Below are 17259 nucleotides of genomic sequence, written 5' to 3' on the forward strand. Positions count from 1 at the left end.
CCAACAAAATGTCCAAGGAAACAAATTTTTAGCCCACCCTTCATGATTTATCATTTGCATGGTTATAGGAATGGATTGTGAAATTGACAATTCACTCGTTCATGATTTTGAGAGATGAAAATACATATTATGGTTCTATTGATCATGCAAGCATGCAGTCTAGTTAATATTAATAAAGTTAGATACTTGTCTATGTCTAGAAGGAGAGAATTGAACAGACTGGAATGAGTATGGAAATGAGAATGTAATAGAATAATAAATGAAGTGATATAACAAATGGAATGACCCATTCTACAAGGGGCTTATCTAACTTATCCAATCAACTCAGCGTTGCTTGATCCATTTGATATGTTCGGCCTACCAAGCATGTCTGCCTAGCCTATCCCATTTGTCTAGTGTGCAAAGCTCGAGCAACTCAATACATTTGTAAGAACCAACAGACTCTTCCAATCCATCTGACCAGTTCAATTAGGTTTGGCTCTTGCAACCTGTCTAACTATTCAAGTCATTCACTACGTTTAGTCCATCCATGTCCTTTGATCCATCCAGCATGATCAGTCTGCCAAGCATATTTATTTTGTTGGGTTTATTTTCGCCTCATTAATACAATCTGTCTGACCTATTTGACCCATTTGATTCATCTAGTTCATTTGATCAATTCACCTGGTCTATCCCTTTCATTTTATTTGTTTGAATTGTTCAATTCACCTTTCTGATTAGTGTTGTTCACTTGTTGTCTCAAAGTTGCAGCATTTGTGTTGTTATTATACCTGCTGATAGTTTGGTAGCCAAATTCATCAGTGAGCAGCATTAATTATTTGTTGATACAATTCTGTCTGATTGTCCACATGCAATTATACTCGTATACATAGTGCAGCCTTATTTGACATATTAATATTTATTGTCTTTCCTCAAAATTCTGGAATTAATATCAAGTTAGCTTCCTAAATTTTCAAGAGTCAATGTAGAAACCCACCGCAAGAAATTTTTGATATGCTTTTCTCTGATACTAGTTTAGCGGTTTTCTCATTAAGTTTATGTGTCAGTCAGACGACATCTACATACTGGAAATTGAGCTCGGGCAGGGCCCAACCAATAGCTTTGCTACTCTTATTAGCATTTAAGCAAATCACATTTCATGGTTTACAACATCATGTACAAACCAAGAAAGATGATTTAAATGTAAATTATCCTTTTCCTACATTTACAGCATGAAGGACAAATCACATGATGTACAAAATAAACAAAGAGCAACTTTTCTGTTTCATATATAGCATCAATCAGGATAATAAAGAATCAACAGAGACAAGATGAAAACCAGCTTACTTTCGAGTAGTTACGATGTCTGTATGCAACACTAGTTAAATCAGCAGATTCTCTTAAATGATCATCCATAAATTTCAAGTAATCGCTCAAGAGATCACCAGTCTCCGACCAAAGTGGTGAATTCAGCATTTGGGGCAAGATATGGTGTGAAACTGTTTCAACCAGGATATTCTTGACTTCCAGCATACAGTACCTTTCAGGAGACTAACACTCAGCAAGCACGAAGCAGAGAGAATATAGAACAATACATCACAAGTAACTAAATAGGTTCTCATGATCAACAAGATTTTAACAAATGCATTCAAACACAACCAAGAATAAATTTTACCACTCATAAGCCAGGGGCAGAGCTCCCAAAAGAGAATATAAATGCACCAATTGAATCTTGTACTGCCAGACATATCTGTTTAACATGACAAAATCAGAAAAAAAAAAAAAAAACATGTGAACAAGATTCTTCAAGAATATAATAAGTAAAAGGTACTGAACAGTGAATCCAATTAAATGTACAAGTCTTCAAATCAACAAAAGAATACATTCTACCCACATAAAATATGTCAAGCAAGGATTTGATAATCATGTCATGGGGAATAGAATAGATAAGCATAAGACGGCACAACCAAACCCAAGATATGGATATTGGCGACATAGTAGTTCATTTTTTTGTGGCAATGGGATGGCTATCTTGCACCATTCCAGAGATTCATGTATCATCACTCCCCATTAATTAAAAAATTGAATTTCTTAATTTTAAATTGACTTTTACTCAATAAACATCAAACATTTCACAAAAAAATATGAAATTGACTAATTCTAAATTGACTTTTACTCAATAAACATCAAACATTTCACAAAATAATATGAAATTTTGAATTCAACATCTCAAATATAACTCAATAATAAGCATCTATAACAATCAAATATTAAAAAAAATATTTTTAATTAATATATGTATATTTTAAAAAGTAGCCAAATTGTATCAGTACAACATGATACACTATCAAAATCGTATCATTCTGATCATAAATCAAAATTTCAGCATGGTTCGAAATTTTAAACATTGGGTACACGCAATTCAGCCTTAAATAGAAGCAAAACAGATTGAAAAGCAAGCTTCGTACTCTGAATCAGCAACATTTCTAGCACATTATGCAGCAGGCTTGTCATACTAAGGAAGAACTGAAGAGTGTTCAGTGTGTGGTGCTGGGTAGAGGACTTCCGACAGCAAAATATGGGTGTCTTGAGGCTCGTGCTAACTTCCTAGTAGAGGCGGAGTGATTGTTCTTTTAGCAGTGTGCTAAATCCATTTACCTCAAGAGCAGTGATCATAGCACCAATTCTTCCATGACCATGTCAAGCGCAACAACAAACGAAACACAATTGTGTCGGTAGCAAAGGAATCGAGCGAATACACCACTAAGCATGGAGGAGGTAGTTGCTGAGTTTGTTATTATGATGAGAAGCTCCTTATGATTGTTCTTTATACATGAGTTATGATGAGAAGCACCTTATTATGATGAGAAGCTCCTTACATGAGAACAATCATCATGTAATACTTATTTGAAGTTTTCATAAACCCTAATTAAATTATCTCAATAAATATATAAAAATATATTTAAAATTTTTAAAAAATTAATAAATTTAATTAATTGATATTCTAAATTTTTTTTATTGTTTTAAATTTTATTTAAAAATTCTAAAAAAAAATCTTTAAAAAATCTAATAAATCAAATTTATATTTTGATCATTTTTATTTATTTTATTTATTTATTTATTTTCTACTGTTTTAATATTTAAATGATATTCTGATTCTTTTACTATTTTAAATATATATTATTTAAATTAATAATTAGTTAAATAAATAAATAGTTAATTTACATAATTATTATTTATAAAATAGTATCTTTGTATTAATTTATATAATTATGATTATTTAATTTGAAGAACCAATGCTTCCAAGTAACATAATATATCAATTTTAATTCAAATTATTGATAGATCAATTTTCTTTAGAGAAAACTATATTTAATTATTTTTTAACAATATTAAGTTATTCAATAAGAGAACATAAATAAAATCAATATACAACTTATTTTAAAATTATACACCATAAATATATTTATCTAATAATTACTATATATATATAAAAAAATACTAAAACCATGAACATGACACGATATGATACCAAAACTGTATCATTTCGATCTGGGACTGAAACCTGGGCATGGGTCGAGATTTTAAACCTTGCCTAGGTGTCACCAATTGGAGACCCATCTCGTATTGCACTATCGTCTACAAAGTCATCTCCAAGATCCTTGTTATGTGGATGACAAAAATTATTGGCAGCATACTACAGTTTGCCTAGGCAACTTTCATCCAGAGGAGATATATTGCGTACAACATTCACCTTGCACAAGAGTTGCTGAAGAAATATGCAAGGAAGCAAGTCTCTCCGAGGTGTGTACTAAAGGTAGACCTTCGAAAACCTTTTGATATAATTGATTGGACCTTTAAGAAGGCTACTCTACAGAACTTCAGATTTCCTTCTTGCAGTGTCACCAACACCTCCTTCTTAGTAGCTATAAACAGAGAGGTGTATAATTACCTCAGAGGAGAAAAGTTTTAAGATAGGGAATCCCTCTATCACTGTTCCTGATTGGTATTAATCTTGAGGTGTCCTCTTGGCCCTCCAGGATGCAGCAGCACATCTAGGATTTCACTACCACCCTATGTGTGCGTTGAGAAGCATCACTCACTTGACATATGTGAATGATCTTATGCTATTCGCACGGGGTGATGAGTCTACCATCGCACACATTTCAAATTGCTTATGAATGTTCAAAGATTTTGATATGAATGTTCAAAGTTCAGTATCTATATGGCCTGCATTGATGGACGCTCACAAGATAGATTGTCTAGCCAGGGACCTTTCCCTTCGGATACCAAGATGCAAATATTAATATCTATTTAACTTTTCTACATCATTTTTCTTAATCTTCATTAAAATTATTATTATATACAATGAGAGGTGAAATTGATAAAAGCTTTAAAAATTTAAGGGGTATTTTGATGATTTATATCCATTAGATTAAAAATATTGAGACTTTTTTATAATCATAAAATATAGACATAGTAAGTAAATAATTTAAATTTTTAAATATGAATAATTTCCAACTCAAATTTAGAATTACTTTTGATTGACTAGATTGTGGTATTTATTGCTATATGGTCATGAAAATGATGGCATGCTGATCATGCAATATCCAATAAGATTCTACCTTATATCTAGACTATAACTTATTTCATTCATCTCTTATCTTAAATTTTAGCTCCAATTAGACTCACCACAACCAAAATATCTACGATGTATCTTTGGAACCATCATTGAAATGTAAAATATTCAATTAAATTTTTGAGAAAATCAAAACTCAAAGCGCACAAGCTAAAATTGATTAAGTACAGATTAGCAAATTATGTTTGAAAATATATAGAAATATAAAGTTTCTTTATTTTAATATATAAAAATATTAAGTACAAATTAGTAAATTATATAAAGTTTTTTTTACTTTAATACTCATTCCAAATGTTCTCCCAAATCTTAATATGTAATGCATCCTTAAAACCTTTAATGTCTTATAGCGATTTCAACTGTAAAATTATATCTACAGTGATTATCCTTCAAGGAGCTAAGTGAAGGAATTCAGAACCTTTGGTAGTTTTAACTTCCCATTTTGCAAGTGAAACTAGTTAAAACGAAGAGGGGAATGCCATTTAGGATAAAGGTGGTCCATAACTTATAATTATTATTTTAACACATAAAAGCTTTAAGTCCATTCCATTTCATATATAAGGATTTTTTTAAATTATTATCTCATTGAAAAAAATATAAACTAAGGAGACAAAATAAATTTATTTAGAATACAACAACCAGTTTTTATCCCACTAAATAGAGTTGGCTATATGAATCTTCTTACATCATTAAGCTCAATTCCATACTATATTCTCAGCTATAATTAAACAAATTTTATATTGTTCTATCAGTAGGCTCGAATAAACACTGTCATGCCTGGGCAAAGGAAGAGGATTGCATTAGGTTATCATCAAACAAAGGCAAATATTACGTATGAATTCATCAAAACTATTTAAAATTAAAATTAGGTAATTTTGTACCTCTGAACTATGAAGTGAAAGTTTTATTAAATTGTTGACTTCTAACTAAATATTTTAAATATATTTTTGGTGTCTTTGAAAATTTTAAATATATATCAAACCCTTTTCGCCATGATTTCTCTCATTGCCACCAAACTCTAGACTCCTCCATATGACTCCTCTTGAATGTCGTTGAACCCTAAGCAAAGTCACGAAGACATGAAGGATGAGGAGTCATAGGAGCTTTGCATAATCATAGTTTTTGCATATTTCATGTCTCAAAGGACTCTATGTGCATTGTCACCTTCTTCTATGAATATGTGTGTCATCACAAGGATCAAGATATTTCGCTCATGTCGACCAACATGAAAGGGTATTATTAACCACCGTGATTTAAGCTATTCATCATATATAGTAATGTAAAATTTAAAGAAAATAAATTTAAGATTCAAAATCTCAAGCCGTGTTGAAATTTCAATATAGGAGTAGAACGATATTGTTTCAGTATTGAGCTGAAATTTCCATATATGGTGAGGTGGAAAGAGAGAGCAAATAAAGAAGAAAGAGAAGAAAATAAGGTAAATATATATTTAAATTCGGACCGAAAGAAAAAGGAGACAAAGAAGAAAGAAGATAATGTAGTTCAAGAGATAGACATAGAACATATAGTGCATGATTACAAACAACGGTGCCAACTTGGTTGAGAGTTATTGGAGTAAAAGTATCAAACATTATTTTGGATACCATACACAACACACTGAATCTATTTGATGATGGCATTCGATAAAGTCGACATGGTGAAGAAGGTAGTGAACAGAGATCAATCGTTAACAAAATTCCTCTATAATCATCATGGGGTTCACAGATTAATGAGGAAATTTATTAATGGAGAGATTCTATGACCAAAAGCAACTAGGTTTGACTCATTTCTCCTGCTAAAATCGTCGTCTAAAAAAAAATCAATTTCAAGGTCATGTTTACTTCGGAGGATTGAGAAGTCACTAGATCCTCTAGCACCACTGAAGGTATGGAGATGGAAAAAATTATTATATGTTAGATTTTAAGACTATATTGCATATATATTCTTATAGTAGTAGAGCCATTATACATCATTCTACGGAAAGTTGATATGGACAAGAAGTCACAAATGTGCAACATTTACTGCCTAATTCATGAAGCAAAAGAGGAAGACACCTACAATCACTGAGTATTAATATTATATTGTGGCAAACGGTGACTCACCCACCCCAAACATCCCTCACCACCGGCCCCACAACCAAATGAAGAGAGTAAATCATGGTGACCGAGTGGCCTCTCTAAGTGGGAAAATCGATTATTTCAAGAGGCATATGATTTTTTTAGTGATGCTTTTACAGTGTGATACAGATATAAATGAATGCAAGTATATAGCAAAAATTATAACTAATTATTATCAATAAATATAAATACCATTTTAATCTTGTCCTTATTTATCTTATAACTGAGTGGTGGTTACAATATGGAGGATCAATCCAAAATTTGAAAAAGATTGCAATACGAATTCTTTCACATACAACGTATTTAAGTGGTTGCGGAAGAAATTAGTCAATTTTCTCCCTCATTCATGCAAAAACACGAAATTATCTTTCTTATCGTCACTTGGAGAAGATGATCTATGTTTATTATCATATGTGTCTTCAACTAAGAGCAATAATAAAAGAGAAGAAAGAACACGAGTCTAGTGATATAGACCCATTTCCAAAGTGAGGACGATCCAATGATGGATTGGTATAGCACTGTTGAGGTTGAGAATCTGTTACTTGATGAAACAAGAGATCCACAAGGACCATCTCAATTTCTTACTAAACAGATTGAAAAAGTACAAGCTAAAGGAGATGTCAGTGAGGAAGATGATGATGAAGCTTGACCAAGAATTTTAATTTTCTAGATTTCATCCTAGACATTCTCAAACATCTCAATCTCAAACCTAACCAAAGGTAAAGGAAAGGGCAAAGCTCCTACAATTTTTACTAAAGAGAAAGGAAAAGGCAAAACTACTTTTAAAGAAAGGGGTCAATTGAAAATTAATGAAAATCCACACAATGATAGTGATGTCGATAGCAATGCATGTTTATTGTTACATGCGTCCTTATATTAATGGAGTTGACTTCTTTAACTAAATCAACTTAGTGGTGCGGACCAATATGCCATCCATGTCATATTTTATAGTAATATCTTAGATGCAGGAAGCAATAGAACAATATAATACATCAATACTCAATTTTGATAAAATGTTGAAATAAGAGCATATATTTAGCACTTCAGTTTTCTGAGATTAACAAATTTTAGAAGATCATTTTTACCTTCTGATGGTTAGCCCATATTCCAAAACCATAATTGCCTCCAATAAATATCCTAATATCCGTGTGCGCCAAAATAGCTGCAATAGGATGAAAATCAAGATACGTTTGTATCAAGGCATACTTCAATGCATGATGAAGATAGGATTCTAAACCCATTTAAGCCTAATTGGGAAGTTTCTTTTTTAACTTGTTATTAACTCATAGCATACCTCTGGTAATTTTAATTATTCCTTTTCAACTAGAAAAATCCACATAAAATTTCAGAGTGGAAGTATGAAGACTGACAAGATACAAACAAAAGATAAGCCACAATTGTGCAAGCTTAAGTTCCTGACATTCATCACATATAAATTTAATGTTTCAAGGGTATATTTGTACTAAAAATCACAGGCAAAAAACTGTTTCGAATGCCGCCAAATATATGAAATTTTATGTAATTGAATAGAAGAAATCAATACACTAGGAAATGTGATTGAATAGAAGAAATCCATACTCCAGGAAATGTGCTGATCTTAACTGCAAGCTCAGTCATTGATGTATTTGTTGTTGGTATTATGTTCAACTTTTTCATGATAAACATTTCCAGTCCTTAGATCAAAGCACTAAACAAAGAGGGAGATCCCAGTACATAAATAGGATATTGCTTAACATTGAAAATAAGTCTTCTTCATGCACGTTTTCAAGCTTAGTAAATTGAAGTTACATGTGGTCTTCTTTCGTTCAACTGTTTTTTCTAAATAAACCTTTCATGTTCTTAGAACTTAGCACTAAAAAAAATGGGCATAACAATCAATAAGTATGAAGACAAGGATATTTGCTGCTGATTGACAACAATTCTTCTGTTTTCAAACTTAGTTAATTGAGGTTATTTGTGGTTAATTTTCCATTCAACTTTTTCTAAATAAGCATTTCAAGCACAAGAACTAAGCAGCAAAAAAGAGGAAAATCCAATGCATACGTACGACGACAAGGATATTGCTGATCATTGACAACAACTCTTCTCCATGCATGTTTTCTTGAGGATCCAAGTCCTTTGATAGTGTAAGATTTTTACAGTACATCTGTAGCATTCTTTTAGTAGTGACTTCCAGGTCTGAATATGACAGTAGAAGAGGTTAGAAGGTATTGGAAGAAACAACAATGCATCAAAAGAACCCATCATTAGGATATGAAAAAAAAAAAAATGATGTAGCATCCAACAAAAAAAAAAAAAAAATCCCAGACTCCAAGCACTTGTTGGGATGTGCAACATAGTGCCCACATCTTATCATGTCACTGACCTATATAAGCCGCTAAATCATTCATATTGTCAACGTGAATTAAATTGCTATTAATTATGTTATGTGGAAATTTTTGGGTTGTCTTCTTACACATTGCTAACTCATATCAACTCAGTTTGCTTAACTATAGGCTACTTCGGCCATTTAATAACATGACCATATAATTTCTAACATCTTATCAATTGTTGGAGCTGCACCTAAAAAAGTTTATATTAACATATTTTACCTTTCTATTTACTTTATTCATTCATCTTAACATTTAATATCTACTGCATAAAATTTTGTGCATAGTATCTTTTAATTGCCCAACACTTTCATTCATAAAGCTCAATTCTTAGTATGCAGCACAAGCTCTTCAACATCTCTACCAAAAACCATTCTCATTTTGACTATTCAGCATTTATGCTACTGTCAATATCTCCTTACTACTAAATAATAAATCTAAGATATTAATAACTCTTGTATGAATTTAGTTCATCACTACAGTTTCTTTTTTGATTGATAAAACTACATTTTATACATTTTACAAGCTCAAATTTAATTCTATTTACTACTTGCTTAAATCCTCTAATTCCTAACTTAGCCTTTTAAATTCAAGTTTAAAGATTACTCTAGTTAAACTCCCATAATTAACTCAATAGACATTTGCAAATAAGATATACCAAGGTGCTCGGTCATTTATCATGAATGTAAGTTTGTTATACCACAGTTAGTTTTTTAACTTAAAAGTAGGTATAATTTAAATTCTCTCCTCTGTTAGGAAGAAATATATCTCAATTTCTCTCTCTCTCAATTTGGAAAAAAATCAATCTTTCCCTCTCTATTTGGAAAGGAATAGACTACTCTCCTTCCTGATTCAGAAGACCTGTTGCCTGCTTTGAGACTTGAAATCATTGGATTTGGAAATCACCTACCCTCCGTCACAATTTGGGAGATGATTGATCTTCTTCTCGACAACATAGAAGACCAGCACCTTTGTGAAGGGTTGAACACCACAACATTGTTTTAGAAAAGAAGGTGCAAGTTTAATGTAATGGTGGTGGTGTGCATTGGCTAGGAGCGAGGGGGTGAATAATCAAACCTAAAATAAGAACTCTAAATATACATAAACAATTCAAGATTGTTAGTTCTCACGTGGGTACTTGATCATGACAAGTATTACTTGCAGCAGAAATAGTGAGCAAAATGAACAACTAAAATGCAATTGTTTTTAAGCGGTTTGAAAACTTCGCTCCTACACCACGCCCTAAATGAATTATAGCAAGTCTTTTACAATCCCAATTCCAACCTTCGGGATGATTATAAAGTAATCTTTCTGTCAAATGCAAATGAAATGAATATAGCTAAGGAGAAAAAAATAACCAAGGGCTTGTTGAATGAAGCCTTCAACCCGAACCACAAAGCCCTTGGAGAGATGTAAGCTCTCGGTCCAGTGAAAAGTATCACCTATTTTTGTGCATGCATGTCAACCCTAAACTCTCCATAGCTTTTTAAGGGTCCAACAGCTCCATTTAGACTGACTTTCGTCAACTGAAAAAATTTGCAGTCAATTTTTTTAGCAAATATAGTCATTGAGCAACTAACAATTATATTGGTAGTCAAATGGAGGCTCAGCCCTATAAACCGCTCAACCTCCAAATGACTAGATTGAACCACTAATTGATTGAACTGAATCTTCCAGTAAGATGTTGCTTGAATAGAATCTTTGCCTTTGTGTTCCCTGAAAGATCAAGTTCAGTCAACTTCCAAGTAGACTAAATGCTCTAGTCGACAAAGATCCAACTCCAGTTAATGGAATTGACAAAATTGAGTAGTAAAATGTTGCTTGAATAGAATGTTTGCCTTTGTGTTCCCTGAAAGATCAAGTTCAGCCAACTTCCAAGTAAACTAAATGCTCTAGTCGACAAAGATCCAACTCCAGTTAAGAATTGACAAAATTGAGTCAGTGATCCCTTCTTAACTTGGCTTACACCCTTATAAGCTACGTGAAGTCTCGAGATCAATTAAAGTGTTGACTATGACTAAGACTTGTTGCCCCTTGAGTTGAAGGTTCATACAAGCCATTAAGTAATCTAAACACTACATAACTAGGCACATCATTTCCGATGATATTATCAAAAGAGAAAGCCCAAGATTATAATCCCTCCTGCAATCTCTCAAGGCTCTCATACCTCAAGTCTTCAATTTTATCAATGCTCTTCATTGCCCTCAAGCGCACCTCTTGTCAAAGCCTTAGTTCCTCAGATATACCATGGCATCCTTCACTCCTTGCCTATGAGTTCATCTCACTTTTAGGTCTTAGCCCCAAAGTACACCTGGCATTAGACACTCCAAAACTCAAAATGTATTAAGCTCTACAAGCTTGCTCCACATGTCATCCTTCTTTCTTTGCCTTTCAAGTCCACCTCACATCAAAGCCATCAAGCCATTAAACCATCTACAAACCAACTCGAGCATGTCAAGTCACCAAATTCTCAAAGGTCATAAGTGTACTGTTTTAAATCCTGAACATTTAATGCACATATTAACACACAGGTCAAGCCTAATTTAAACTCTTTGCCCAATAATCACAACCATCTAATTGAACATAACCACTTGGAGCATCATCGCACCAGCAAAAGAAAGGTGATTAATATCTTGAACTCCCTTCTCACTATATCTTCCTCCTGCTGCTATTAGAGATACTCCTTGTGTGCAGCAATAAGGTCCATATTTTGTGTGGATTGGTGTATTCAGCATCAAGTGATTGTTTTAAATTGAGTTTTCAATGGCAACATCATAGGCAATGTTTTTTTTTTCCTTCTTTTCCTTATAATGTTCCTTAATACCTAAAACCTATATGTTTGTTTAAGGCAGCATCTTAGAGGGAAAGAGATAATCATATTTGTTTGTCATTGTCAAGCCTGCTTTTTGAGGTATGATCCTCTTGTTTTCTTTAAAGGAATTTCAAAGATGAGTTAAGGACCACAAACAAAGACCTTAATCAATAAGGAGGATCACTTTGGCTAGCGACCATCTTGTATTGGATGGGATCGCATTACTAACCGTTGTCATCAAGATGATTTGTAAATCATTGCCCAAAGTAAGAAGCATATATAAAAGTGAATTTGTTACTACTTGAGATCAAGTATGTGATCTAATAGAGATTTGTATATATCGCGTTGGTTCATTCGGAAAAAAGTGTTCATAATATAGGTACACAAAGTCTATTTATGTGTTATACAATGTCTTATAACCATATTTTTGCATGTTATACCCATTCTGGAGGCTAGAAAATTAGAGAGATGTTTCTTTTTGAGGTTCAGGGAGAAGGTTAAGAGTGAGATATTAACTGCTTTTTTGGCATGGAGATGGCCCGAGTCCAAACATCATAAGGTCTATCCTTTTGTTTAATGTGAAAATGAAGATTTTGGTTTAATGTTGTATTGACATAGTGTTACCTAACTATGGTTTTAAATCTCATACTGTGCCAGGTGGCATGGTTGAACTGCATCGATCCAATCAATTAACCAAACTTGATACCACTCGACATGAGTAATTTATGATGTGTTTGTCTCTATCATGTTGCAAAGTACCGAAACTCGATATTGACATTTGACAACCCTTAACATACTATAAACTGTCCCAGATGAATTAAAACTTGTAATATTTTTAGCTTTTGTCCATATAATGAAATGTTAAACATACGGCATTCTATATGGAAATAGGTATATAGTTATGTTCTCTTCGTATTCTTCTATTTCATCTCCTTCCTCATCAATTCTCCACCAGCACCACACATCGAAACGCTGATATCATACTCGGTACTGAAACAGTATTACTCTCAAAGTCTAAAACTTCAACTTAGCTTGAGGTTTTCTACCTACTACCTAACTCATTCAGATCATTAGTGGGACTTCTTTTTAATTATGTGAAGTAATTGAGGTAATGTTTATTCTTTACTATATACATGTAGCCTTTAAATTGGCTGTTCCTAGAGAGGAATCATGCTACATATCACGGAGAGTTAACCATACACAAGCTCTCATTTTTGCAATGCATATTGTACACATTACAAAGACTAAGGAGTTATAAAAGGTAAGCTTTGTTCCAAGATAAGAGGTAAGTGATTGTCTTAAGCATCATGCCAGTGCAATCCATTATGGGATCATGATGGCATGGTGATCTCTAGAATAGAGATACGAGTTTTAGTTATCCAAGTCTGGTTGAGACACATTGGACAACCATGCAAGGGTATGCTTCTGGTTATGCATAGAAATTAGCACTATAAATATGTGATATGGGAGCTAAGATAACTAGCTTAGCTCATAATAAAGCCCAAGTTGATCCATTAGTTTCGTCCAGCCAGGATGAATATGGATTGCAGCAAATAGTGAAGTCTTCACGTAGCCATGCAATGGATGAGAATCAATGGAATTTAAGTAGAAATAATGGTTAGGCATTGTTACTAACTCCAGTAGTTGTTTTCGTATTATAAAGCACTTATTACTAGCAATATGCCTCTTGGAAAGTGAAGTAATCATAGAACCACAAGTTTATACTTATAATCTTTGTTTTCCCATCCTTGGAGAGTTGTTCCAAAATAGACTAAACATATCTTCAGATTTTCATTGGGAAGGAAATAGCTCTGGCTTATTCTCTTCAGCCTGGGATCTCTTTGCTGCACTTCCATTGAGCAGTGATCTCCTTTTGCACTGAATTACTTAAGAGTGATGAGCTGAATAATCTGGTATGGGTCTCTCTTTTAAGTGGTGAGTGATCCTATGCTTTCCTTTTGTGTTTGAGAATTGAGTGCTTGTTCATGTCTTCCCGAATGTCCAGTGTCAATATGTATGCCATTGGCAGATACATATCAGTCATAAGAGTGGTTGATGTAATATCAAGGGTGTGGTTAGATATAGTGTTGGATTCACGATTATTATATGATCACCAATAATTGGGGTTGGAGATAAGTTGCATACTTTATGAGCAATCAGATTAAGACAGTAGGCCTTGTATTACTCAACTTGTCAGATTGTGATGGGATTACTCAATTGGCCAGTTTGAGAGGGGGGCAAGTTTTGGTTGAAAACCTTAACTTGACAGATACACCTTTTCTAACCATTATGATTCTATTATTTGTTTTGTTTTTTTATTTATCTTGGATCCACCATGTTTAGCAATAACATGTTTATTTTTACGAATCATGCTTCAAGATTTTTATTGATATATGTTTAAAGCTACCATTCTTATCTAACAATGCATGAATTGTTATTCGTATCTTGATAATGCACGGTTAGAGATTAACATATAGTATGTCATAAGAAATACATGTACCCTAACGTAGAGGAATAGTTGTGAACTTGTCATACATGGTGAGAGTAATAACTGAGAGAATGAGAAGTGCCATACATTAATCTTCAACTTACCTAAAGGACTATTAGCCTAATGATTATATAATGCCCTGTGGGCCTTCATAATGGGGAACATGGTGTTTCAAGTCATCAACGAATAAAAGGCTATCATGTGACTTGCAGGATACATGACAATTCAAGTCATCAATGAATAACAAGGCTATCATGTGACTTGTGGGATACTATAAGGTGCATAACGATTTGAGTTGGTGATGTCTAGACTTCAAGAATATTACAGGATATGTGAAACTAAGGTTATAGCTAAATGTTATGTCACTTTTACAACTACGTGACAGTTAATCACACAGTTGACCTGTCACTTGCCTGCAATATTAATACTCAGTCATAACCTTACTCTAACATTTACACTGCAGTTTGAACACATATATTACAGGGCTGTGATAGTTAGGGTAAGGTTTATGACACTCTACACAGCTAGCTCTAGAAGGATATAAGCATCATACACATGCATTAATGCTGTTTGCAAAGTTACGTAATTAAATTCATTCTATAGGGATAGGATAAGGTTATTTATGTTTTAATAATTAAGCTAAAACACTAATGAATATTGTAATTTAAATTTAAAATTAATAGCATGAGTGTGTGAGGGTGTAGTTATGTAATAGTTTTAACTATATTATTAATAATTATAAGCAAGGTATCAGGTACGAATGTTGTTGTTAGCATAGTGAGGAGTATTAATTAGAAAAAAGAATCAAAGAAAGAAGAAGAAGAAATTGGCGAGTTTCTCTCAGACTTAGTTGTTAACCAATTGATAGGGAGTTGAACGAGCTACTTGGAAACAACCTTGCGGTGGAATCCTAGCTTGCAAAACATTGACTCAATACTCAAACAAATCATTTTACAGAGGAAGCCTCGCGATTCTTGCAATGACTTGCAAAACTGAGGAAGACACTTGAACCCCTCCTCAATTCACATCCCATGATGGCGTTTCCCAAAATTAAAGATCACATGTGTGGCTGTCATTCACAGTGTGACTGTCACACACCTATAAGATGTGGCTCGCAAAACTGAGGAAGACACTTGCCCCCTCCTCAATTCACATGCCATGATGACATTTCCCAAAATTAAAGTTCACACATGTAGCTGTCACTCACCTATCAAATGTATTGTTCTATTCGGTGGGGCATCCAACAAGCAAAATGGTAAGTCTCACCTATGCCAATGGCAATGGGCACAAAACCAAATTCAAATAATTGAATAAAAGTTATAATTTAAATTCTAAATTAATAGTCAACGATTAGAAGTAATAACTTTATGTCAATAATTTACAAATTCAATAAACATTAATGATTATCTAGTTTATTAATTATGTAAATCATAATATAATTATACTCAATATAGACTGATATTATATTATATACACAAGATAAAGAATAATTTGATGAAATGTTAACATTACAATTATTAATTATCTATAATTTATAAATAATATTATTATTAATCAAAAGTTTACTTATTTATTAATTATAAAAATTAGTATAACTATACTAAATGGATAAAAAATAATTTAGATTTTTTATGGAGTAATTTTTTACGTGCTTTAAAATTTTGAGTTATAACGAAGTTTCGATTTATGTATCAAATCGTGTCATGCCGATATGATTTCATACTTTTTTAAATATAAAATATATTAATTAAAAAATTATATTATAATATTTGATTACTATAAATACTTACCACTACGTTAAACAAATATTTTAAGAATTAAGATTGAATAAAAGTCAACTCAAGATTAACTAAAGTCTAGGTATAGTGACTAAGATCAAGTAGGTTTAAATTCAATTGAATTAAAAAAAAAAAAAAAAAAAAAAAAAGGCAGCCCGGTGCACGAAGCTCCCGCCATGCGAGGTCCCGAGGAAGGATCCATTGCACGCAATCTTACCTGCTTTTTGCAAGAGGTTGTTTTCAAGATTTGAACTCATGACCTTTAGGTCACAAAGCAACAACTTTACCATTGCGCCAAGACTCTCCTTTTAAAATTCAATTGAATTTAATTTATTTTAATCAATTTACGAATGAAATTTTTTCCATGTATTTAAGAATGAAAGGAATAAGATAACAAATTAAAAAGGAATCTTTTTTCATGTGTTTAAGGATGAATAGAATAAAAAAATTAAAATATGGTAAGGAAGGATAAAGAATTAAGAGGAAAAAGAATTTACCATTAAAAAAATAAAAATAAATTATGAATTAAAAAATTAAAGAAATTTTTAAACTTGAAAAAAACTCAGCGGCCTAAAATTTTTTTTAAAAATTAAATTGAAAAAAAAACTTGCAGCTTCGTGCGATCACCGAAGTCTCGCACAAGGCCTCCACGCGACCACAGTGCTCGCTCGAGGCCTTCATGAGGCCACGGTGTCGTGTCGGTAGCCGGGGAAAGATAAATTTCGCTCATGCCACCGAGTATGGCATGAAATTTTAAACCATGATTTTTTTTTTTGTAAGATATTATGATTTATAAAGTGTAGTTAATTTTATAGTTAACTTGAAGTTAATCAGAGTGATGCATTACATCCATTTTTGGTATTCATAAAGGCTTTAACTTATAAGAAATTAGTAGAGATATTATTAGTAGTAGTTATATTAGTAGTCAAGATGTTTGTTGTCTTTAATCTATTTTTTCAAAATTTTAATACAATTAGCTACTAATTACCACAAATTGTCTTTTGGAAGTAACAAGCCAAATGATAGGAAGTTAAGGTGTAAAACCCAGATAAATTCATCTTAGCATGTGTCAAAGCATCA

At 32.6% G+C, this 17259-nt stretch overlaps 1 protein-coding gene across 2 annotated transcripts in view; it reads right to left on the reverse strand.

The window, feature by feature from the left end:
* LOC122002720 (N-terminal acetyltransferase B complex auxiliary subunit NAA25-like) overlaps positions 1 to 17259 on the reverse strand; it is a 64511-nt gene that overhangs the window by 9781 nt on the left and 37471 nt on the right. For both annotated transcript variants that reach the window (XM_042557994.1, XM_042557995.1), the window contains 4 exons: positions 8780 to 8910; positions 7818 to 7894; positions 1655 to 1729; positions 1327 to 1519 (listed from right to left, as the gene is read on the reverse strand). In XM_042557994.1, the coding sequence (XP_042413928.1) occupies positions 1327 to 1519; positions 1655 to 1729; positions 7818 to 7894; positions 8780 to 8910 (476 nt within the window). The remainder of the gene's footprint in view (positions 1 to 1326; positions 1520 to 1654; positions 1730 to 7817; positions 7895 to 8779; positions 8911 to 17259) is intronic.

Source organism: Zingiber officinale, chromosome 7A, assembly GCF_018446385.1.
Source record: "Zingiber officinale cultivar Zhangliang chromosome 7A, Zo_v1.1, whole genome shotgun sequence".
In the NCBI taxonomy this organism is placed as follows: Eukaryota; Viridiplantae; Streptophyta; class Magnoliopsida; order Zingiberales; family Zingiberaceae; genus Zingiber; species Zingiber officinale.